The sequence below is a fragment of the Pollicipes pollicipes genome, unplaced genomic scaffold (assembly GCF_011947565.3).
Source record: "Pollicipes pollicipes isolate AB1234 unplaced genomic scaffold, Ppol_2.1 Scaffold_5724;HRSCAF=6776_pilon_pilon_pilon, whole genome shotgun sequence".
Lineage (NCBI taxonomy): Eukaryota > Metazoa > Arthropoda > Thecostraca > Pollicipedomorpha > Pollicipedidae > Pollicipes > Pollicipes pollicipes.
This window is the reverse complement of record NW_023596746.1, coordinates 54,201,560-54,226,052: the sequence shown is the minus strand read 5'-3', so window position 1 is coordinate 54,226,052 and position 24,493 is coordinate 54,201,560. Positions and strand designations below refer to the sequence as shown.

At 53.5% G+C, this 24,493-nt stretch overlaps 1 protein-coding gene across 3 annotated transcripts; it reads left to right on the top strand.

Annotated features, from left to right (window-relative positions):
* Positions 1-8,248: 8,248 nt before the first annotated feature.
* LOC119103526 (putative pyruvate dehydrogenase E1 component subunit alpha, mitochondrial) lies at positions 8,249-24,493 on the top strand. 3 transcript variants are annotated; one of them, XM_037227103.1, is made up of 11 exons: positions 8,249-8,366; positions 12,328-12,422; positions 15,912-15,977; positions 18,764-18,937; positions 19,383-19,490; positions 20,455-20,565; positions 21,049-21,141; positions 21,986-22,141; positions 22,474-22,577; positions 23,029-23,173; positions 23,975-24,493. In XM_037227103.1, the coding sequence occupies exons 2-11, from the start codon at positions 12,372-12,374 to the stop codon at positions 24,164-24,166; spliced, it is 1,200 nt and encodes a 399-aa protein (XP_037082998.1). In that variant the 5' UTR covers positions 8,249-8,366; positions 12,328-12,371; the 3' UTR covers positions 24,167-24,493. The 3 variants fall into 3 exon arrangements, with proteins under 3 accessions (XP_037082998.1, XP_037083001.1, XP_037082999.1); XM_037227106.1 differs by having other exon boundaries at positions 8,355-8,379; XM_037227104.1 differs by having other exon boundaries at positions 8,360-8,396.

Below are 24,493 nucleotides of genomic sequence, written 5' to 3'. Positions count from 1 at the left end.
ATCGCCTGCCTCTCGCTCCCTCCGATCAGACCCTTGATCGTCGGCCTCTCGATCCCTCTGATCAGACCCTTGATCGTCGGCCATTCGGTCCCTCTGATCGGACCCTTGATCGTCGGCCTTTCGATCCCTCTGATCAGACCCTTGATCGTCGGCCTTTTGATCCCTCTGATCAGACCCTTGATCACCGGTCATTCGGTCCCTCTGATCAGACCCTTGATCGTCGGCCATTTGGTCCCTCTGATCAGACCCTTGATCGTTGGCCATTTGGTCCCTCTGATCAGACCCTTGAACGTCGGCCTTTCGATACCTCTGATCAGGCCCTTGATCACCGGTCATTCGGTCCCTCTGATCAGACCCTTGATCGTCGGCCATTTGGTTCCTCTGATCAGACCCTTGATCGTCGGCCATTCGGTCCCTCTGATCAGACCCTTGATCGTCGGCCTTTCGATCCCTCTGATCAGACCCTTGATCGTCGGTCATTCGGTCCCTCTGATCAGACCCTTGATCGTCGGCCATTTGGCCCCTCTGATCAGACCCTTGATCGTCGGCCATTCGGTCCCTCTGATCAGACCCTTGATCGTCGGCCTTTCGATCCCTCTGATCAGACCCTCGATCATCGGCCACTCGTTCCCTCTGATCAGACCCTTGATCGTCGGCCAGTCGGTCCCTCTGATCAGACCCTTGATCGTCGGCCCCTCAGGACCTAGTTGTCTAGTATCGGTCACGTGCCCCTCTTCCACATATGGTGGCTTCCTTGATTCTTCGTGATCAGTTGTTCTTTGAAATTTATGGTGCAGCCTAGAATTTTAAGTCATTCGGAATTGGAGGGTTTCAAACACTTTGTGATGCCTTCCTAGACTTGGGTGTCTCTTAAAAGCACAGACCATGGTACCCGAGATGAAAGTTTTGTGCATCTCTTCACCGAAGGGGTTGGTCTATATTCCGTCAGGGCGGAAGGCACAGAAGTTGTGTTGGTCCGGTTTGTCGCTTCTTGAAGATGAAGACGTTGGGGTCATTTAAATGACCCGCTTGGGCTTGGTGCCTTTTAAAAATAAAGTTACGGTGTCCAAAAATTAAAGTTTTGGTGACCCATCGCCGAATGGGCCGATCCCGGATTGTGTCAATGGGTTTGTACAAACACTGTGGTGCTCCCTGGAATTGGTTGCCTCTTGAAAATGAACGTTTTGGTGCCATTCGTGCGCTCTCTGGCGTTGGGCGCCTTTTAAAATAAGGGCTACCATCCGCGATGAATGTTTTTTATACCTCTTCATCGAATGGGTCGATTCAGGATTTGGCAAGGGCAGAAATCAAATAAATCGCGCTTTCCCTTAGAAACTGAAGGTTTCGGTGCTCTCGAAAAGGCCCGCTTGAATTTGGTGCCTTCCGAAAATAAACCTTGGTACGCCGAATGCCAGGCTTAGGCGTCCTCTTTGCCATATGAACTGATGCAGGATGTCGTCAATTGAGTTGCTCGGGCATTTCAATTTCCCCTGACATTTATTGCCTCTTAAAAATAAAGGTTTTGGGACCCTTGTGGCGCGCTTGGAATCGGGTGTCCCCGAATAATGATAAAGGTGAAGGTAGGTAAAAAAGGTAAGTATAACTCCAAAGAAAGGCTACAAAGAAACACAATGTTCGCCCCTGGACATGTGATCGAATAAATTCAGAAAAGCACCGTAACCGCGTATGCGAAAACAAGAAAACTTCTTAAACTCACGGATAAATATGCAAGAACACTATAAGAAAGGGTCAAAACACAGCACTTAGTTAAGCAAACACTTTCAGTACTCCGCTGCCATCTCTCAGGAAGGTTGAAAATACTACAATTGAGCGCAAATGTGGCAACTTCGCACGGTTTTTTTGGCAGCACCTTAACGACATACAAATGACGCAACCCATGACGTGTTGAAGACTAACTATTACACGTGTTGATGTACTGAATAGAGAAATTGTATTGTCTGGAGCAGTTTTTCACTTAATGACACACTAATAGCTGTAGATGATATATGTTATCATATCTGACGCTTCCCGTAATATCTTCGGCCGTGGAATATTCCCTTTAAAACGAATTGGCATAACTTGCTTTACTCATAGCCGAGCTGCCAACCTTGTATTTCCTTTATAAAGCATGGGATCTCATATTGAGATCCTACACTGTCGACTACCGCGAATTTTTCACGGAAGTATGTTTCACGCAGCTAGGAGATCCAAGTAAGCTTATGGACGGAGCTCTGCCCTAGTTGCATGTTGCGTACGACTGGTTACAAAGCTATTGGTGAAATTGATGCATGTTTCAGGTCTGCACATGTATTTTCTACGTGTTTCATACCCATAATATTGCCGATGAGAATGAGATTGCCATTCCGCTCAGCTAATCCTCACTACGGATTCAACCCATGCGCCGCGACAGAAGAAACAAGCTGCGCGAAATGTACTGCGCCCATCATCGGTTAGCTGACATGTTCATTATACCTGAAAACAGAAGAGCGACAGTTCTTCACTGCACTAAATATCGGTTCCCGAAGTGCAGGTATTTCGTGGGTTAACGCGCGCTCGGGTGGGTGGAGGCTCAGTTTAAACCCCGAAGGTTTTGCCTGAATGGTTTCCGAATGGCGCGGCGTAACCGCGCAAAATTTTGCTTGGCAGTAGACAATCAAATAGCAAATCGCTTGGTATCAAAAATTTAGATCTACTTTATAAGGTCGCTGACCCATGGCGGATCAAAATCAGACCATGGATTGAGCGAGGACAATTCGAGGGGACATGGAGTAGTTTCTGGTGCTCATTTAGGCTCTATTGATAAAAGTAGCGACATAATACATCTTCCATGGACTTCATAAAGGTCAGAATAGTTTACTGACCCGAGGTGACATCGCTCTTAGGTCATAGGTCATAGGTTTTGTTTCAAGAACATACTGCCTTGCCTAAGCTTTGACGCATATTCAAATGCAAAACTCAAAGTGGTCTTATATGATTTTGGTCACCATGACCATCGAAAGGCCAAGCAAGGTCACTGCCCTTAAATGAGCACCAGTGACCTTTTGCTTAGAACAGGTATCTAGGTTCTAGTGGCACTTTAAGTACGCATCTGGAGTTTGACAGGTTTGGAGCTTATTTCACCCGGAGATAAAACCCAGGAACATCAGATTCTGACACAGGTGAGTTCACGTATAGGCCAACACACTACGTAAATTTTATATCTCTAGCTTTCTTAGTCTCTGAGGTCTCAAGGGGGGGGGGGAGGGCGAATTGACTCCCGCCCACCCGGGGCAAAGGATATTCAACCGGCCCCCCGGGCGCGAGCTAAAGGGAGTATGCCACTTTTTTGTACTTTTCACTCATTGTTAGCTCATGCGCGTGCGATTTGATCAGTACACCAGCTTTCTCAAAATTCTTCTGAATAGCTCAGAATTTAGATTTGAAGTAGCCGATGCCGAGGGAGAAATCTCACTAGACTTCCTGTTCCCTACTATGAAGGAAATACGTTTCGTTTCCTTTGCTTCTTGCACGTGTTTGCTCTGTAATGTTTGTAGCACATTAATTTGTCAAAATGTTGGTGTAATCAATGTTACGAACGCTTGAAACGCTCTGTTTAGACAAAAAAAAAAAACACTTGTGGACATGAAGTTATAATCCCGAAAATTTGTCAGGAATGGTGCCCGGCACTGACAACATAGATAATCATCATAAATGATTACCGGCACACAGGACGTGACCCGGAAAACTTTCAGAGCATAATCAGATGGAGAATCTTTTTTTTCGCTATGCATAACCGGAACCCACGGGTAGGCTGGGACCCCTAGCTGCGCATGTCGCGTGGGATACGAAAGTGGGTGATGATATCCGGGATTGCCAATCACAAATGGATAATTTCCGTGGACAGTTCTCGAAGAGACAATTATCCGTTGAATAACTTCCCTGAGCCGCACGCGCCCTAGGTTTTTGGTGCGCCACAACGCAACTCGCGGGAAGGGTCTAAAAAACTGGCATTTGACGCAGACTCGCAAGTTTTCCGAAACGGCTCGTCCGATCGCCTTAAAGCTTTCAACAATTGATTTCGTGGAATGAGGTGAGTCGAGAGAGGCAATACTGAGACCTGACCTGAGTTGAATCACCTCGAAAACGCAAAAATAAAATTTTACATGCAAATGTAGACGACTCAGATCTGAGATACTAATGGACCAATCACTATGAAACCTTCACCATTGGACGCCCCATACCTGATTCCGCTTTGAATTTCAAAATGTGGTGACCCTAGGTCCGGTCAAGAGTCGTCAAGTCTCACAAAGTCCAAAATTCTTGCTTGCGGATAATTTATGGCTCAGGACTTACTGAGCCCATCACTGCCAAACCGTTACCCGGGAATGCTCCACACCTAATTCCCTGTTGCAGGTTCCGTATATGGTGACACTATGTCAGGTCGAAGGCCGTCAAATTTTACAAAGTCCAAAGTTCTTGCTTGCAGACAACTTATGGCTCAGAACCTACCGAACTGATCAAGGGTCACCAAATTTGGAACTGCAGCAGGTTATCGGACATGGGCATCCAATGATTCCACAGTAGGGTGTGTCATCAGTAACAAAATCAAGTGAGACAAATAAATTATTTGGCGCAGGAGTCCAAAAGTACCCGGCATAGCAAAAGTTCTTCCCCAAAACTTAAATTCGTCATGCGTGAGTCGATCGAAATATCGCCGTAAACCGACGCCTGGCGTTGCAGTCACCCAATGCTGGGCGTCGACCGCCGCCGCAGGTAACACCAAGCCGTGGGCGGCACGCGACACAAAATACCTTTGCGTATAGAAACGATGCTACCGGGTATTCCTTCAGCTGTCGTGCGGGAATGTCTTGGTCAGAGGTCTAATGGTCTAATATGCAGATCAGACATTGCCCAAATGATTATCCTCTGGCGGAAGCTTTATGTGTTGCTGAGTATGAACTTGTTGCACGAATCTGCTGGTTAGTAATGCTTTAAACTTGTACTTCTCTAAGACAACTCATGTGATGCAAACAAAACTATGCATAGCATATGACTCAGAATATATTGTCCGCTTTACAACTTAATACATACAGCAAATTCTGCACCCTGTACCACGGACGTAGAAAGGGGGGTGGGGGGGGGGGGGGGGGCGGTAGGGTGACTCCATGCACAGGTTGCTCCTTGCCAAGCCTGTGTATTCGATACACCAGCCCAAGCAGCAACTGATTACAGACGGGAAACCCAAAACGCGTGTTGGCAGAGATCCCACGGTAGCAGAAATACATTCGCAGCTGGGCTCTACATACTGCTTAAGCTCCAGCTCCAGCCGTAGACGCCCTCGGCAGTGTGGCGCTGCGTCACACTCCTAGTGTGAACCAGATAGGGCAAGATGGCCAGCGGTATCTGCACTTCGTTCCGCAGCTCGCAGTCGCTGAATTCTCGCAGTGGAGGCTACTTGACTGGTCCGTGCCAGGGAATCTGTTCGTTGTACCCCACGGCATCGAAGTTTACCGCTGAGGTAGCGAACCCCTGGGATGAAAAAGATCCTCGGTTTGCCGCTTACGAGCGGCGCGACGATCGGAACCGCCTGTTCGCGGACCATGCGGTTCTCATCCTACACCATGTCAAGCAGCAGCTGTTCCGGACGGACCCAGTACCCGTTACTCTGGAGGACCGGCTGCACCGTGGCCTATGTGTGCTGCGGCAAGTCGCGGAGCAGCGCGATGCTCCGGAACAAGTTGCGTAAGCCAGAGTCGCAGCCGCTGTTTTGCCGGATGGCGGACCATACCGACACATACTGGCCGACCACGCACTGGATGAGGTCCTTGAGAGCGCTGCTGGAGGTCTCGGTAGGGATGTGAACTAGCAGCAGACGAGTGGCCAGTGTCAGCCATCTGAAAACAAAAGCGAATATATTAGAACAATTTGCTACGAACTGAGCATTAGATCATACAAAAATAATTGCGCCTCTTTAGTGCATGTAACAACAAATATGCTAGTAAGCATGAACCAACCAGCAAGTGATGCGACATACTACGGCACAAGGTATGACGATAAGTAAATGCTCAACAGCGAGCACGTGAAATATCAACTGATAATTGATGATATTTTAACACTCATTGCTATCTATTCGAATATAGTGCGTTTTCATATTTACCTGACAGGGTTCGATGGTCCGATTCGCCGCTGGACTACCACGTTTCGGACAGAGCCGTTTTGAATGCCGGGGGCAGAAGGTACAGCAGCTGTTGGTTGGTGCTCAGCTGCTGAATCAGGTCGACCGGCAGGTTTGGCACGTGCCCCGACCTAGGCCTGGATGCCACAGCGCCCCTCTCCCAGACCTCTCCGGCACAAGTCTTGCCGATGGGTCCAGAAAAATCTCCATCCCGTGGTCGTGTCGTCCAAGCTCAGCAGCAGATGGAGGAGGTTCAGCTTGTTGCCGTGCAGCTGGCAGATGAACCAGTCTACGGGTGACATGATGGCCAGCTCAAACAGCCGGAACACGTCGCCTATCGTTTCAGTGCTGACGGACGTGCCATCGCAGCCGAGCACCTTCATGTGACCGTCGCACTGCGAGCTCACGGAGCGCAGCTCGTTGAACAAGTGCAGGGCGCGGCCGAACTCGACGTAGAAGGAGTCACGTAGCGGCTGCCTGGCTCAGTGATGGCAACCACGTGTTTCTCGACGGCATTCGTCTGGCTCCGTGAGGCTCATGTAGCCCCTGCTTTCGCGGCCGCCGGAGTAAAGGATAATCAAACATGACTCGTGGATTGCTTCAAAATTTTAACGAGTCGTCTCCTTTCCCACTCTGTCTCTTGCGCAGCAGATCTTAGGATCTACGAGATTTGATTTCAAGTAGCCAGTCCGTCTCTGCTGTCTTGTTGAAAGGCGTTGATGATAGCAAGCAGCGGCCCGGTTCGAGCCATCGTAGCTGTTAAACGCCAGAGCGGTGTCAGTCAGATCGTTGACGTTAAAGCCTACATTGACTGGTCTCAGCCGGAATGAACAATCGGCGTCATTGCCACCTTCTATCCTGTACGGAACCACGTAAGAATCCGTGCTCTCGGCTGAATCGCCAGCGCTGAGACCACCTGGTCCCGGAGCAGGCTCGGGGTTAGCACTAGCAGCCAGGGCTGGCTCAGCAGGCGGCGAGGGCTCAGCAGTCGGCGAAGAAGGCGACTCAGGTTCAGCAGCAGACACCACCTCACTGGCGGCCGAGCCATGACGCCCTTGAAGTTGTCTGACCATCCTCCGCACCTCGCGTTGCCGTGTCACTCCCTTTCTTTCTTTGCTTTCTTACTGATAGCTCTGTTGGGATGAAATAAATCCCTCTCGATCAATTTTGTCACGTATTTTAGATCATGGACAGGGATGGCTTCATTAGTCCACGGTGCCCTGATTTCTACCATCGCGGTCTTGAAGATGGTTTTAGTGAGATTCTTCTTCGATTCGCTCAGACACCTGATGTAGCTCAATGCTTTCCCGTAGTCGGCAGTTGGTGCTGGGATAGTAGAGCTGAGTGGCCTATCACAAAATGTTTTGTGTCCGACGGTGTAGCCTTCGGCGTGCTAATGCAAGCAGTTGTTCGAAAGGAATACTTCACTACCAGCAAAACTTAACTAATAAACCCATATCTCACACGCAAAAAGCACATGAACTGCGAATCAACATAACAATTATGCGTTAGCAATGACAAACTTGAACATAGCCCGGTCTACTGGAGCATTATCATAACTGCACAGCGTTGGATTTTACCAAAAAATAATGTTATTCACCAAAAAGTCAGTTTAAAAGCTGTTTAGCGATGTTTTACTGGTACTCTTCACGATATCTATTTCATACTTAATCCACCAAGTACCATTGGTGTGGAAAGCGACAGCTTTGAGGCTTGTTGGAGAGTGATACCAGTGAGTAAAATAGGTGGCGCTAGTATTACATACGGTTTTCTTGGCCTATCAAAGAAAAACTGCTCTCGCCTCACGAACATCAACATTGGTGCGGCGCAACAGAGCCGGAAGCTTATCACTAATCCGTGTGCCAAAAAAACTTTGTCTCAGCTGATTCCAAGAGATTCACCCCCTCTATGACACACCTTATTCCACATTGATGGGTCCAGTCGACTCTGAGATCTTAGTTGTCTGCATTCGCATGTAAAATTATCATTTCGTGTTTTCGAGATGTCTCATCTCCCGCCAGGTCACGATATTACCTTGTTATGACTCAGCGCATTGTACGGAATCGATTGGTGAGGGTTTCAAGGCGATCGGACGAGTCGTTTCGGAAAACTTGCGTGTTTACACCATACGCCAGTTTTTTAGACCCTGCCCCAATTCGCGGACCGTCGTCCATCGCCTTGCCCTTGACGGCTGAAGACGGGTGGGAGGCCGGTGAGTCGGTGGTGTAAGACTGGTGGAATCGTTAGTAATGCTCGTATTTATCAGTGTGAACTGCCCATTATACAGTTTTATTCTCATGACACGGTCTAAATCCTTTGATTGTGCTGTATATTCGGTGGAGAACACACCTGCGGTGAATATGTGTGACATACCGTGATGGTCATGGTGAATGTCTGTGATTACAGAAATTGGGTCGCACAATTTGATACCAAGGTCTGAAAATGCAAGGTCTTGATTGTTTCAATCCACAGGTTCTCTGAGCCAGCATGCAAATGTTTGTTTGGCTCTTGGGGAGTGAGAAAAAAAGCTGAAATATTTGCTTGTAATGAGAACCAAAAAGCCCATGTGAAATTGTGCTGTGAACACAGCTGGTGCTGTAGGACATTCCTTAGCAATTGTTGACAGTATGTACCATATGCTAGCTGTTCTCAGTGATTGTATTGAAGATTGGTGGCCTGTTATCCTGTAAGTTTCTGGGTTCCCATGTAAGTGCTTTCTTCTTAGCAGTATGCTCTCACATGCTATACTTTTTGAAACTATGCAGCACATATGAAGCTGTTTGTATTGACAGTTTTGTTTTTAAAGGTATGAGCATCAGTCAAGGCCATTAGTGCAGTTATCTTTCAGCTAAGGTAGTATTTTCTCAAGTGATGCCTTGAGCACCATCAAACTAGTAGGCTTGGTGCTTTTTCATTTAACAAATTTTATGTTCCATTTTTATTTTTATGCACAGATTTTTAACATACTTGCCAGAACCAGCAAAATTTCCAAGGCAGCATGAAAGGAAAGGTTCCACATTTTAAGATTTTGAAGCATCAGATATAGTGCAGTAAGCTCACTTATAGCTAATGGGATACTTTTTAAGTGGTGCAGGCTGCAGTAGATAACACAGTTTTTTTATTAAAGATTCTCACCACTATGACATTGTTTAACAGTGTCATGATACCTTACCCAGGATTGATTGAGGGCTAATTGATGCCTGAAACTGTGAAACACAGAAACTGTGCCCACAAATGGCAGATATAGATAGCTCATTGCTTCATATTATATTTTTTATGTCTTTGTTTGCTGCATGCACAATAGAATGACAGTGCCATGGTTGCAGGGGTTACTTGGAAACAGTCTGCACAAAATAACATGCACACCTTTGCAGTCTTGTAGCTCAGAAACTAGAGGGACTTACATCTTACAGGGAGCAGGGCTGTGAACTGCACTGAATTATGTGCAGATGATTATTTCATTCCAAGACCACATATAAATGTAGAGCACACCCTTTAAAAGGGGGTGTTTCACTTTTGAAGGCAATGAAAGAAGCATCAGACAATGAAATAAGCTCACCTATAACTATTGGTAAACTTTTAGATGCAAAAGGCTCCATGAGGCAGCACAATTCCTGTGTTTAGTAGATATCTTCTGTCATACAGCATTGCTCAATTATGTTGTTGTACCCAGTACAACATTGAGAGCCAATGGATGACTGTCATATCTAGAAATCATACTCATGAATGCCAGATATGAACAAATATATTTTTTGGTTGCTCTTGCATGCATGATGCCTGCAACCTGGTGTGACTTGTAGTGGCCAATGCTGTTTGGTTTTAGGGAAACTGTGACCCAGGCCATGGCTGTCCTTGCTTCCGAGATTTTGGGCATGCAGGCTCAAGCCTTTTGATGTGGCTTGTCTCACTAGTGATTCTGCAAAAGAAGAAATGTACATAGGCAAACATGGAATGACCCTGTTTATTTTTTAACTCACCTCGACCTCAACCCACTCTATTCAGCCCTAAGGATGCCCCTCAGTTCTTTCTGGGCAAGGAGCCAGCTTATGTAGAACACTAGGGGGCACATTATTCTTCCTGGTCAAAGGCTGGAAGGTCATTCCATCCCACCCAGGTTGTCTTCTGGCTGCCTTCCTGGCGACATGGGGCGGGATCCCTTGGTCGATCTGGGGGCCCTTAGAGGGATGCATCATACCATATTGGTCCCATCCTTGATGCGGGAGGCCTTCTGACCCACGCAGTTGGGCCTCGGATCGGCGCAGGAATCCTCATTGACGCAGCAGCATCCCTGATAGCTGCAGGCGGTCCAATCATTGGCTCTTGTGAGCCCCAGTTAATCTCAGTGGGCCCGTGCTGGAATTGGGTTTGGTGGGCCCACCATTTGGTACGACAGGCCCTGACTGACACAGGAGCCTTCCATTGCCTCAACATGAACACTCATCAAGTTCTCATGTTTCCGTACATTTTCAGAGTGCCCCAACCAACGCAAAAGGCCCCCTGTCATTTGGGGTCTGTGCCGCGCCCCTGCTGAGCAAACATTCCCATGACCGGTTTGAGGCCCCATGTTAACACCGAGCACCCTGTTGGGCACTGGGCCCCTAACCAGTACAGGAGCCCCACACTTTCAGCGTCCCCGACCAATGTAAATCGCGGGCCCAGTCCTTGTCCCTGCTTTGGAAATGGGCCCTAAAGCTCAGACCGCCACAGAGCCGTTTGTCCGGCGCTGGTAATCTCCAGCCGAGGAGCCCCTCATTGTGTCAGGGACCCTGAGCAGTGACGAATCGTGGGCCTCGACCTCGTTCTTGCTTGAGAAGTGGGTTCTAAGGGCTCGGACAGACGTGGAGCCGACTGTTTGGCTCCTTGGGGAGGCCATGTATGATAAGGATAAAGAACCCTGATAAAGGGACCCTAATGGAAGCCCTCTGACTGACGTTTCAAATCACGGCACCACAGGGGCCGAGCCGGAGTCCAGTCGGGTCTGTAATCTGTGGTCCCGAGGCGCGACGTTCGGGGGCCTCGTCGGGCCCCCACGGAGACAGCTCCTGGCGACTCGGGGCCACTTGCAGACACAGAACTCGCTGTTAAGACACTGTGAGCTCCTGACATGCACACAGGCCCCAACCATTGTATCAGACAACTAGACCAATGCAAACGTGGCCTCCGGCGTTGCTCCTGCTTGGAAAATGTCCCTCCCCCCCACAAGGGCTCAAACTGACGGGAAGCCCCCTGTTCAATTGTTCGTGGTCTCTGGCCGATTCAGAAACCCACATTGTCTCAGAGATCCTCGAACGATGCAAGAGGATCTCTGACGAATACTTCGGGTCATGACTCTACAGGCCGGGATTCTTTATGTGACCTACAGTTACCTCTTCAGCTCCTTATGCACTCCAACCAGATCCTTGATCGTGGTTCCGTTAGGCTGCCCGGCCCCTCTTCGGGCCTCATCGAACACTGCCTCTGGCCGACTGAGGCTCCCTTGCCAACACAGGGTCCCCATTAGGCGCTGTGGTGCACTGGCAGACGCTGGTCTCCGATCGGCGCAAAAGGCCCTCTGACATGCAGGGCCCTTTGGCTGGCATCAGAATGCTCGGCCCCGCGAGCTGGGGCCTCTCCATGCGACCTCGGGCGGGCCTTACGGGCGCTCAAATTGGGCCCATTGTGATAGGTCCCGAGGGGGCCGAAGGAATCTCGGAACCTAAGGGTGGGGAAGGGGGGGGGGACACGCGCCCCTCTGTCCCCGCCTGCGCTACTGCTCACACAGGCACTGCCTAACATGAGCTCTGGCCACAGAAATTCGTCCATTAAAAAGCTTCTGGCAAAATCTTCACTACTGAAAAATGGCAGTGATGTTCTCTTCTGTTTTATGATGCTACAAGGCCATATATGAGTTTTCGTCAAGAGAAATAATGAGATTGGGTATGGTATTACTGTTCTTTTTGAAGTTACAGAGTCTTGCTATTCAAGGAGATATGTCTGTTGTATCCAGTTTGATAGCTAAATAAACAACAAAAAAAGATCAAAATTGCTTGATTTGTGGCCTGATAGCCTTAAATTATTTGATGAACGTGATTTGCGTGATAACTAGTCTGCCATCTTACTCTGCCCTGTGCACGACCATGTTGCAAACCAACTGGATTGATGCTATTCACATACATTTTGTTTCCTGTTGCCAGATTGCTGCAACCTGCCTTCTGCAGCATACAGCACACAGTGAAACATGATTACCTCAAGGATCGCCAGCTCCTTGTGGGCACAGCCCCTGAGGCAGGTGAGTGACGCGGTCAGAAGGTGGCTTAATCCCTGATTGCAGTAATTCTGTTGCCTTTGATATAGCTATGTTATTAGCATACTGGCAAAGATGCTTAGTTGGGGGATTTTGACTTAAATCCATAGTGTTGCATGAGTATGAACAGTCAATGTTGTGATCTGGTGCTTATTTTTTTCTGGTGTGGTATTATGACCACCATAGCTTATTATGGATGTATTTGTTACTAGCTTCCTATATAACCATATTTTCCATTGGTCAATATGTGAATATGAAGCTATTTTTCATGGCTGACTATCTGCATTGCAAATAGCGACAAGTAACACACTTTTTGTACCGGGCATTTATGTGAGGCTGGTTGCCTCTGGTTACTGTCAAGTCCTCTGTCAATATGAGGAAGATGGCCCAACAGTCATATAGTAGTATGGTGGCTGTTGTATGTTATGGTAGTATCATTGTTCAGCATAAACATGTCTGTTGTGTAGTTCATGTTAGTGCATTTTTTTGGTAGCTTTTTGTTCACAATGTCCAGGGTACCATGTCATTAATACTGCTTGATAAAGTGCTCTGATATCTAGCCAGTATGTGTTCAGAATGCATGAATAATAAGGATTTCACCCCCGTCAGCACAGTACCTATTCGAACTTGACATCCAGATGCTGAAGCAGCAATTCACTCAAATGCTCCCCAAAATACCTGATATCATCTGTTGATGTGTTAACAGGTGACTCACATTTGCGAGGTAAAGCAGATGGAGCTGAGAGCCTATATGTTGAGGCCCTTGTTTGAGTCCCAGAAGGAAAACAAACTGTCTGCAATGCTGATACACCATGACCACACAGGACTGCTCTAAAGCTCAACTTAATGTTCGGATCTTACTCCCAGCTTGGTGGGCCCAGTTTATTACCCCCAGTTGAGTTGCTACCAATGTGACCTACCATGCAGCTGAACCCCCAGAAAGCACATGGAAGCCGAGGTTTTGGTCCCTGTGTCCCTAAGATAGCAAACTATCCTAATAGCTGTAGCGAACTCAAGACAACTGGATAGCATGTAAAGGTCATTGTTGGAGCCTGTAACTACCATCAGTCATGCGGCTGACCTTGTGACATTGTGGATGACCTTGAGCAACTCTTGTGGCAGTCAGAGGCTGAGTACAGTGACGAAGACCACTCCCGGGAGGAGTCTGCGCTGGCTTTTACCGTATTAAATCACATCACGCGACTCCCACTCCGGACTCCAAAACACCCGTTGGTCGGCTTTGATTTGTGTCTGCACGGATGGATGGGAAACGCGAGTCCTCGGAAAATGTTGAAGAGCGAAGGTTGGCCAACTGCGCTAAAAATGATAGTGGACAGCCAAAAAGCTTTCGATGCATTCGGCAGTCTGGAGGCGGCCCGAGCTCTCAGCGTAGTGAAGGGGCCTGCAGTTCGCTATTCCCGTGGCCAGATGCTGCGGAGGCGCGGGAGCGGGACCTGCGAAGGACCCCGAAGGACCAGTCGCCGTCGGTCTAGTGTGCGGAGCTGTGACCGGAGGCATACCCGCAGCCGTGTAACGGTCCATTGTGCACAAATGCCATCGCAGGCGCGCTACAGCCCAGTGTACTGTGTAGCCTCCCAGTGTGCGGAGCTGTAGTGCCAGGTAGACCACAGTGCCTGCGTAGCGACCATTGCGCGGAGCTGTGACCTGAGGGACACCCCAGTCCGTGTGTAACGATCCGTTGTGCATAGTGGCCACCTGAGGTCCACCACAGCCCAGTGTACTGCGTATGTGCGACGCCGTGTGTGAAGTCGCGCTCCTGTTGCCGCCAGCTCGCCTCGTGGAAGACGCCCGACTTTGGCTATGGCGACTTTGTGGAGTCATCACTGGTAGCTCGGTGTCGTGCTGCGATAGAGTGGCCGCTCGCGGCGCATCGCTTAGGTTTTGTAGATACGCACATCGCAGCCTGTTATGTTCGCATCTTATGTATGAAGCACGTCGGCGGATGTTGCTACATGCTTTGCCACGGCCTTATTCGTGCTGGACTGGCCTTCGATCATCCACAACGGCCGGCCGATGGCCATCGTAGGTCACACAGCCGCTGCAGGTCATGCACTGCGCTCTACTGCGCCCTGCGATGCAAGGCCATGTTCCCACCAAGTCAGCCTGGAGCGGTGGCATGTGCCGCGCATGGGATGCACCGTTCACTAGCGATTTGTTTTACCTTTGAGCCGTTGTGCATTCACATTGGAGGTTAAGACGTGCGGCATGGATGTGTCCTCTCATGCTCATCCTTTTCACACTGACGCTGCCGTAATTGTCGTTTTTGAGCTGGTTGACACGCCGTTGGGACCAACCACGCTTTGCTTGTTGGCATGTGTACGATTACTGTTGTAGCCGTTTTAATCTGTTTGATTAGCGAGAGAGTCAACCTCGCGACGGCTGTGTCCTCCCAGGGGTGTAGCTGCATATTAAGGGCACAGTGGTGGTCCGAAACTAATTTGGCTTAGGCGGGATATAATTCGCTTTGGTGCTGCTTTATATGAGCAACAGTCGAATGGCCCAATACGCGCCGACCCCAGTGGGACGCGGACACCGCCGACCGCCGGCAGTGGTAGTTTCGCAGATGACTCGCGCCGTCTGCGACTATCCAGGACGTGGGGCGGCTGAACTCTTGCGTGCAGGGAAGCTCTGCCAGTCTGCTACATGTATCCATAGCCACATCGGTGTGAGGGTGTTCGGTGAGACCGGCCAAGGCAGCGCCGGATCATGTTGGTGCATGCGCTCACACAAGCGCCCTGCTAGGGCTGGCAGGGTTAGCCGTTTGACCTCAGAATTGCTTCGGAACATCCTGCGGACTTTGAGAAACAGTGCCATCAAAACTTGACGCAACCTTTGACGTCATTTCAGCGTTTTAGGCTCAGCGTTTGATTCGGCGCGACCTCTGGCAGGGAGCCCTCATGTGAAGGGTTCAGTATAGCAAGGACGAGGCACACAGCGTCACTTGTTTCCGAAATGATGCAGACAGCGAGCATACGAACTCATGCTTTACTTTGCTTGAGTAACCTGAACCAATTCATTACCAGTGAGATTTGCGTCAAGGCGCTCGTTTTGCACCTGCATTGATTATGCGTTTGATACCGCGCAGCGGTGTGAAGCTCGGCTCTACGAGCCAATTTACAACCGTCAATCAGTGGGTACACGTCGTAAATAGAGCAGCTCGCGCCGGACGAGAATGTTTAGTGTTAACGTGTTTTTAATGTCAAGTGTGTACGCCCTACGCACTGCGTTCCTGACTGGCCAAAACAGCCCGCACAATAAGCCGTGAGGCGCCCGTGAGAAAAGGGGCTGCACACGTCCCCACCGGCCGAGCGCGACACCAGATCTTGTCAGTGGAAGGATGGAGGCCGGACTGCCGTGGTGCGCGGCAGGGGGCGGTGACAGCGGTGGGGCAGGGGGGCCGTGTGTGGGCGCGGGCGGCCATGGATCGGCGGTGACGCGCCCGGTCTGTTCCAGAAACTCGTCTCTCCCCTGGTGTCCGCTTCCAAGAGCCTCAGCACGGAGGCCACCTTCGAGACGAAGGTACGAACTTTTATGATGAAGAGACAGTGACGATATATATATATATATATATATATATATATATATATATATATATATACGCGTGCGTGCGTGCGTGCGTGCGTGCGTGTGTGCGTGTGTATGTGTGTATGTATGTTTGTTTGTATATATGCATCTATTGCTTCCTTTCGGCCATCCACCGTGAAGCGTGGCTATTACGGACCCGTGATTCTTACAGGAGATAAAGCATGCAGATGCAAAACATGTAACACAGACACCATTCAGCGACTACCAATAGCATTATCGCTCGACAGGTGCGCTCGCACCGCGCGATGCGCGCACTTAGCCGGGCCACTTGTTTGACCTCTGTTTAATCTTATGATTATGGTTATTACGTACGCGCAGCAGCGTTGTTATCTTTTACTATTGTTATGTCCTCACTTCGTGGAAGGCCGCGGGCATAGCAGTGCTGAAGCACACGGTTTTTGTTTCGCTTCTACCAAGCTTTTGTCGTGGCATGTGTTGCCTTGTACGTTCACTGAATATCTAGCTGAATAATTTTCTATAAAAAATGAGCGGTGGTTCGCTGACGTTTTCTGGGCGTAATGTCTGGTGCGGAGGACCGTCCTGCCCGCCAGGAGTCGTCTCTCCCCAGTGATTGCTCGGATAAATTCGTCATGTATGGTGCCATGTCGCCAAAGTAGCACAGCATGCCGCCTGATGGGCCTGGGGATGCCACGGGGTACCTCCATCCGCTGTCCCTGGGATGTCCCGGGGTGCCTCCATCCGCTGTCCCTGGGATGCCACGGGGTGCCTCATCCGCTGTCCCTGGGATGCCACGGGGTGCCTCCATCCGCTGTCCCTGGGATGTCACGGGGTGCCTCCATCGGCTGTCCCTGGGATGTCACGGGGTGCCTTCATCGGCTGTCCCTGGGATGCCACGGGGTGCCTCCATCGGCTGTCCCTGGGATGTCACGGTGTGCCTCCATCGGGTGTCCCTGGGATGTCACGGTGTGCCTCCATCGGGTCCTGTCCCAGGGATGTCACGGGGTACCTCCATCCGCTGTCCCTGGGATGTCACGGGGTGCCTCCATCCGCTGTCCCTGGGATGCCACGGGTACCTCCATCCGCTGTCCCTGGGATGTCACGGGGTACCTCCATCCGCTGTCCCTGGATGTCACGGGGTACCTCCATCCGCTGTCCCTGGGATGCCACGGGGTGCCTCCATCCGCTGTCCCTGGGATGTCACGGGGTACCTTCATCGGCTGTCCCTGGGATGTCACGGGGTGCCTCCATCCGCTGTCCCTAGGATGCCACGGGGTGCCTCCATCGGCTGTCCCTGGGATGCCACGGTGTGCCTCCATCGGCTGTCCCTGGGATGCCACGGGGTGCCTCCATCCGCTGTCCCTGGGATGCCACAGGGTGCCTCCATCCGCTGTCCCTGGGATGTCACGGTGTGCCTCCATCGGCTGTCCCTGGGATGCCACGGGGTGCCTCCATCGGCTGTCCCTGGGATGCCCCAGGGTGCCTCCATCCGCTGTCCCTGGGATGCCACGGGGTACCTCCATCCGCTGTCCCTGGGATGCCAGGTGCCTCCATCCGCTGTCCCTGGGATGCCACAGGGTGCCTCCATCCGCTGTCCCTGGGATGCCCCGGGGTGCCTCCATCCGCTGTCCCTGGGATGCCCCGGGGTGCCTCCATCCGCTGTCCCTGGGATGCCACGGGGTGCCTCCATCCGCTGTCCCTGGGATGCCACGGGGTGCCTCCATCGGCTGTCCCTGGGATGCCCCGGGGTGCCTTCATCCGCTGTCCCTGGGATGTCACGGGGTGCCTTCATCCGCTGTCCCTGGGATGCCACGGGGTGCCTCCATCGGCTGTCCCTGGGATGCCCCGGGGTGCCTCATCCGCTGTCCCTGGGATGCCACGGGGTGCCTTCATCCGCTGGTCCTGGGATGCCACGGGGTGCTTCCATCCGCTGTCCCTGGGATGCCACGGGGTGCCTTCATACGCTCCAGATGGCGGACAGTGTGAAGAACAGCTGCTCGGTGGGCACGGCATTGCCTTCCGGCCGTTCATGTTTGGGTTAGATTCGCATCACAGCGTGCTGTGAACCGTTCTTTTTTAAGAATGCGCGTTCCGATGTCTTCAGAATGTTTTGGGATGCAGTAAATGGGGAGCATTACTTTCATAGTGATGGGAATAGAGCCTATGAGATTTCTCCCGCTGGAGCGGCAAATTAAAATACATATTTGAAAATATTCAGAGAGATTTCGAGAAAACTAGTGTTACCGATGAAATCACGCGCGTCTGATCTGACAAGAAGCGAAAAGTTAAAAAGCGTGGGCCTAAAATCCCTTTAAAGGCAGGTCGGTGGCACAGAATTGCATTTTGTCATGTCCATTATCAAACGCTTGTGACTTCCGCGCCTGTACCTTTGCTTTGTAACACATGATCAGGAAGGGGCCGCGGACTCAGAGACTCCAGTCCGTTTTAGTTGCCATTCCAACCTGTGAAATATGTGAAATGTTAATTACACGTATTCCGCCAAGGGTAAAGCGGATTTCCCCAGCTGACAGCGCCCAAAACCGGCTCAATTTGGATAGTGGTGGTAGCCACAGCCAAAAGGGGAAAGGACGGGAAAAGCCACACGTACACAATTTCACGTCAACTTAGGTGCAAAAAAATACCGTAAATCGTACTCAATAAGGACCTAGCATTGATCACGATTTAGTGCACCGTTCGTCACCGTGATGTCTGTCGCAGTAAGCTGTCGTTGGGTAGACGCTCACCAGATGTCTCTGCCGCAGCCGTACGCCATGCACCGCGCCGAGACGTCACCGTCGCAGTCTGTGACGTGCTCGCGGGACGAGGCGCTGCACCTGTACCGTCAGATGCAGACCATCCGGCGCATGGAGACGGCCGCCGGCAACCTCTACAAGGAGAAGGCCATCCGCGGCTTCTGCCACCTCTACTCGGGCCAGGTGGGACCGCAGAGCGACCCGCGGGGCGCAGAGCTGACGCGCGCTGCCAGATCGGAGGTCGTCCCTCACTGCGGCGCGAGCATGGAGGTTTATCACGTTGGATGATTGTCTTAGTCCTCTTTTTCGAAGTGTACAAGCCACACCATTCGCTGAGCTGACATCCAAGTTGTTAATGACGCATTAATGCTCCCCCGTTTCGTCCCTTTCTGTCTTCCCGCCGTCGGCTAAAGCACCGAGCTCAGTTTGAGGGCACGCGGCGTTGCGGAAAGGGCGTCAATATTCGTGAGCTGCGGAGCGGCGTTCAGCACAACACGGCGTGCTCACGCGGTACGGTCCCCTGAGACGGCAGCCGGCGCGCCGGTGCCGCTTCAGCCGCTGCCGCCGCTGCCGCTGCTGCCGCCGCTGCCGCTGCTGCCCCCGCTGACGCTGCTGCTGCCGTCGGCAGGAGGCCAACTGTGTCGGCATGAAGGCGGCCTTGGTCGACGGCGACTCTGTCATCACGGCCTACCGTTGCCACGGCTGGACGTTCGAGATGGGCGCCACACCGCAGGAGGTGAGGCCGCCGTCGGCAGGCCGGGCTGCTAGCGCGTGCCGCGCTCGAGCCCGGCCACCGACAACCGTCGGCGGCGCGGGGTGGGCGGCGCCGCGCTCTGCCACCGGGGGCGGCAGAGTGGATGTTAGTGGGTCGCGTCTGTGTTGCGAGCATTGTTGAGCGCTTGAAGTGTCGTGATTTGCGTATGTACCAGAAGGAGTAAGGTGTTCACTTTGTAGCATGTTTGGTTTTCTAGCCCACTATTTGCAACTAAAGTGACATTTTCTATCGTTAATTTCCATCGCATCACCGAACTATCTCAGGTTATGATGATCGAATCGCACCGTTCGCCGGGGCCGGTCACAATACACCTGATGCAGTGCGCGTGAGCTGTTTGAGCGTGTACCCCGCCGTTCGCCAGGCGCTGACTGAGCTGACCGGCCGTGTACCCCGCCGTTCGCTAGGTGCTGGCTGAACTGACCGGCCGCGTACCCCGCCGTCCGCCAGGTGCTGGCTGAACTGACCGGCCGTGTACCCCGCCGTTCGTGAGGTGCTGGCTGAACTGACCGGCCGTTGTACCCCGCCGTTCGCCCGGCGGCTGGCTGCACTGACCGGCCGTTGTACCACCGCAGTTCGTTGAAGTGCTGGCTGAACTGACCGGCCGTGTACCCCGCCGTCCGCCAGGTGCTGGCTGAGCTGACCGGCCGCGTACCCCGCCGTCCGCCAGGTGCTGGCTGAACTGACCGGCCGTGTACCCCGCCGTTCGTGAGGTGCTGGCTGAACTGACCGGCCGTGTACCCCGCCGTTCGCCAGGTGCTGGCTGAGCTGACCGGCCGCGTACCCCGCCGTCCGCCAGGTGCTGGCTGAACTGACCGGCCGCGTACCCCGCCGTTCGCCAGACGCTGGCTGAACTGACCGGCCGTGTACCCCGCCGTTCGCTAGGCGCTGGCTGAACTGACCGGCCGTGTACCCCGCCGTCCGCCAGGTGCTGGCTGAGCTGACCGGCCGCGTGTCCGGCTGCGCCAGGGGCAAGGGCGGCTCAATGCACATGTACGCGCCCAACTTCTACGGTGGTAACGGCATTGTAGGAGCTCAGGTACGGCGCGCGCACAAGCCAAAATGCTGTTTTGGGCGCACGGTCGATAGGATTGGGAGTCTCGCGCGTCCGCGCTGGAGGTTAAGCCGGGACTTCGTGTAGTTGAACAGTCATAATTGACGGTTTGGCATTCCCGGTGGTCGTCTTCGCAGTTCACTTCACAGTCACTGGCGCTTCCGCAGCCGCCGCGTAGCTCTCTTGTCAGGCTGATGGTGACGTGGTTTGATGCGAAATCAGACTGCTCCTGACCGTCTTTTCATCACCGCACTCCGTTTAAGCTTAGAACGCCTCGCTGCAGTTCAGCTCTCAGCTCAAGTGGCAGAACGATTCTGCATGTTCCATGACATTCGTGAACTGCCAAAGCGGCGTAAATCATCACATCACCGGCTGCCGTGCATTACTTCGCTCCTCTTGGAGAGGCGTGGAGCGCGGGGCGAGTGGTAGTGCCCACCAGGTCGTCAGGCGGCGCTGCTCCTCCCGCAGTGTCCGATGGGTGCCGGCATCGCGCTGGCGCACAAGTACAACAAGACGGGCAACATCTGCCTGACGCTTTACGGCGACGGCGCCGCCAACCAGGTGAGAGCGCGGACCGGGCCGGCCGTCGGCCGTCGCGGTCACGGCCACGGCTGGGCTCAGGTCAGCGGCCGAGTCAGGTCAGCGGCCGAGATCAGTTGAGGTCAGCGGCCGGGGTCAGGTCAGGTCAGCGGCCACCGCCGCCCGGTGTGGAGCGAGCCGCCGAGAAGCACTGCGATCAGACGCGAGTCGCTCCCTCCCCCCATGGCACGGCGTATTTGCCCACTGTGCCTCAGTTGTCTCGAGAACACATCATGTTCAAATCAGCAGGCGTGTCGTTTGTGCCAGCTCGCCCGTTTGTCGCCCCGCTGCGTGGTCCGCCGCGACTGGTTGAGCCGCTCGTGATGACGGCGGTGCGGTGGGTGCGGCGGAACAGCCTCAGCGTGACGAGATGTGTTTCGCGTGTGTCAGCGTGACGAGGTGTGTCTCGCGTGTGTCAGCGTGACGTGTTATGTGTCGCGTGTGTCAGCGTGACGACGTGTGTCTCGCGTGTGTCAGCGTGACGAGGTGTGTCTCGCGTGTGTCAGCGTGACGAGGTGTGCCTCGCGTGTGTCAGCGTGACGTGTTATGTGTCGCGTGTGTCAGCGTGACGAGGTGTGTCTCGCGTGTGTCAGCGTGACGAGGTGTGCCTCGCGTGTGTCAGCGTGACGTGTTATGTGTCGCGTGTGTCAGCGTGACGTGTTATGTGTCGCGTGTGTCGGCGTGACGAGGTGTGTCTCGCGTATGTCGGCGTGACGAGGTGTGTCTCGCGTGTGCCGGCGTGACGAGGTGTGTGTCGCATGTGTCAGCGTGACGAGGTGTGTGTCGCGTGCGTCACGGTGCCGCCCGGTCTGCCTCTCCTCCTCAGGGCCAGCTGTTCGAGGCTATGAACATGGCGGCGCTCTGGGACCTGCCTGTCATCTTCATCTGCGAGAACAACCACTACGGCATGGGCACGTCCGTGTCGCGCGCCTCGCACAACACCGACTACTACACGCGCGGCGACCTCATCCAGGGCATCAAGGTGCGGCACGGGCCGTGGCGCGCCAGCCGCCCGCCAGGCGGTGGGCTCGTCCGGGCGAGTAACGTCATCTGGGGGCACGTGGGGAGTTCGTCATGGGGTCGTTTGCAGAGGTGTGCACGCCTGGCAGCGGGAGTTGGCAAAGGCGGATCGCTTCGTCGCCCTTCCAGTGCTATCGTTAGGGGTGTTCGTTCGTGCAGAGTTGCCTCTGGTGAACGGGCTCGTTCTGCTCTGGTAAGGTTGTGAGTGACGCTGACGGTTCCGACCACGGAGTCGCGTCGCCACGCCGCGCCCGGACGCCGCCGCCCCTCACCAGCCGGCGCGGCTGTCCCCAGGTGGACGGCATGGACGTGCTGGCGGTGCGCGAGGCCACGCGCTGGGCGGCCGAGCAGTGCCGCGCCGGCAACGGACCCGTCGTCATGGAGACGGAGACTTACAGGTCAGCGGCGGCGGCCGCCCCCCCCCCCCCCCTCCCTCACCAGTGCCGGTGCTGGCGTCGGGAGCCCGGCCGTGGGGCCGCGCGCCTGCGCTGGCCGGCACGGTGAAGCCAAACTGCGCGCGTGCCGTTGAACGGGATCGGACGGGTGGCGACTCAGTGCCCGTCCGCTGTGCGCGGGTGAACGGCCGGCTGCTTGGCAGGAGGGTCTGCCTGCCAGGAGGGTCCGCCCGCTCTGATCATCGCGGTAGTCGCAACCACGGCCGGGAACGAGGACAATAGTGTTCTCGAGGATAGCGACCGAAGCCGCCGGAACTCTGCTGCTATTACTTTATTTCGAATGGCTTGCACGGGTGACTTTAGGCTCAGAGTACCTGCCCAACGTAGCGAGCATGCTGAACCCGCCACCCAAGTCATGCTGTTCAGTTCAATGGACAATTTCGCGTCTCGGCAGGTACTCGGGCCACTCCATGTCGGACCCAGGCACGTCGTACCGCACGCGCGCCGAGATCCAGGAGGTGCGCCAGAACCGCGACCCCATCACCTCGTTCCGGGAGAAGATCCTCACCTCCGAGCTGGTCAGCGCCGACGAGCTGAAGGTCAGGTCAAGGACGCGCTGGTCGGCCCCGAGAGGGGATCTGGGACCGGAGGCGTGCGTGGTGTCGCACTAACACTCGTTGGATTCCAAAATTATGTCCACTGGCATGTGTGAGTTTGTAGTTTACCTTGAAATAAGACCCCGCCACCAAATTACCGGGGGCTGGCCTTCAGCGCTGCAGATGTGGGCGAAACCTGCTGAGAAATGCACTTTAAGGCGCACGAACGGATTGCACGCGTTGACTCAAAGTTGAATGCGTACACTTCTGATTATCTTGTTATTTCTATCACCTGCCGATTGTGAACGTTTTTGTGTTGATTTTCGTCAAACGAATGTAACATTGACCTAGTGTTCGCTGTTGCATTGTGAGGGCGTGCCAACATTTGACCTAGTGTCATGACTGTCTTGCACGCAAGGGATTTCTGATGTCACCTTGTGTCTGCTGACACTTGTGAATGCTGTATTATAGCTATAGTTTATAGTTTATATATAATAGTAGTTTATGATATTACAGTAGTATAGTAATATATAATAGTAGTTATAATAGTTTGAGATGGCAGTTTGCGGACGTCACACCCTCCCACCCTTCCACGGGGAAGGACTTTCAGAGGCCTTCCAGCGCGCCTGCTCAATGTGATGGGGACGAAGGCGTTCCCCGTTGTGCGCGCTTCCGTTCATTCCCGCCGAGAACTCACCGCTGGCTCCGCCTGTGGGACGGGATCCCGGTGTGCCGTGCTTGCCGCCCCGCTGACGCCGCGCCGCCGTCCGCCCCCGCTGACGCCGCGCCGCCCTCCGTCCGTAGGAGATGGACACGGAGATCCGCAAGCAGATCGACGAGGCTGTGCACGCGGCCAAGTCGGACCCCGAGATCGGCATGGAGCACCTGGCGTACGACATCTCCAGCGACGACCTGGGCCACTCGACGGTGCGCGGCGTCTCGCCGTTCGTGCAGCTGCCCCACAAGGCTACGGGCCGCGCCGTCAACCGGAAGTGAACGGGTGGTGCCGGGCGACGCCGGTCGCGGCGGCGGTCCGTAGTCAAAGCTGTCGGTCCGTGTTGTGAGCCGGCCGGTCGGGCGCGAGGAGCGGGCGGGGCGGGCTCGGTCCGCCGGCGTAGTCAGAGCCGACAGGCCGTGTTGCGAGGCGGCCGCCGCGCGCCGGCGGCGACAATACTGCGCAATCTCGCGGCACGATGGACCGCCGTCGGTGCGGTCAAGTTCGCTAGGTTGGGTGTGGTGCGTACGTTGTTACTTGGTTTTATCGGGTGTCTGTGCGGTTTTCGTAACGGATCAGTGGTGCCATTAAATTGACTCGCTATGGTG

Bases quoted from the DNA above. Each gene is read 5' to 3' on its own strand.
- LOC119103526 (XM_037227103.1), top strand. From the start codon at position 12,372: ATGATTACCTCAAGGATCGCCAGCTCCTTGTGGGCACAGCCCCTGAGG. The intron at 22,578-23,028 runs GTCAGCGGCGGC...GCGTCTCGGCAG, and splicing joins ATGGAGACGGAGACTTACAG to GTACTCGGGCCACTCCATGT. The intron at 23,174-23,974 runs GTCAGGTCAAGG...CTCCGTCCGTAG, and splicing joins TCAGCGCCGACGAGCTGAAG to GAGATGGACACGGAGATCCG.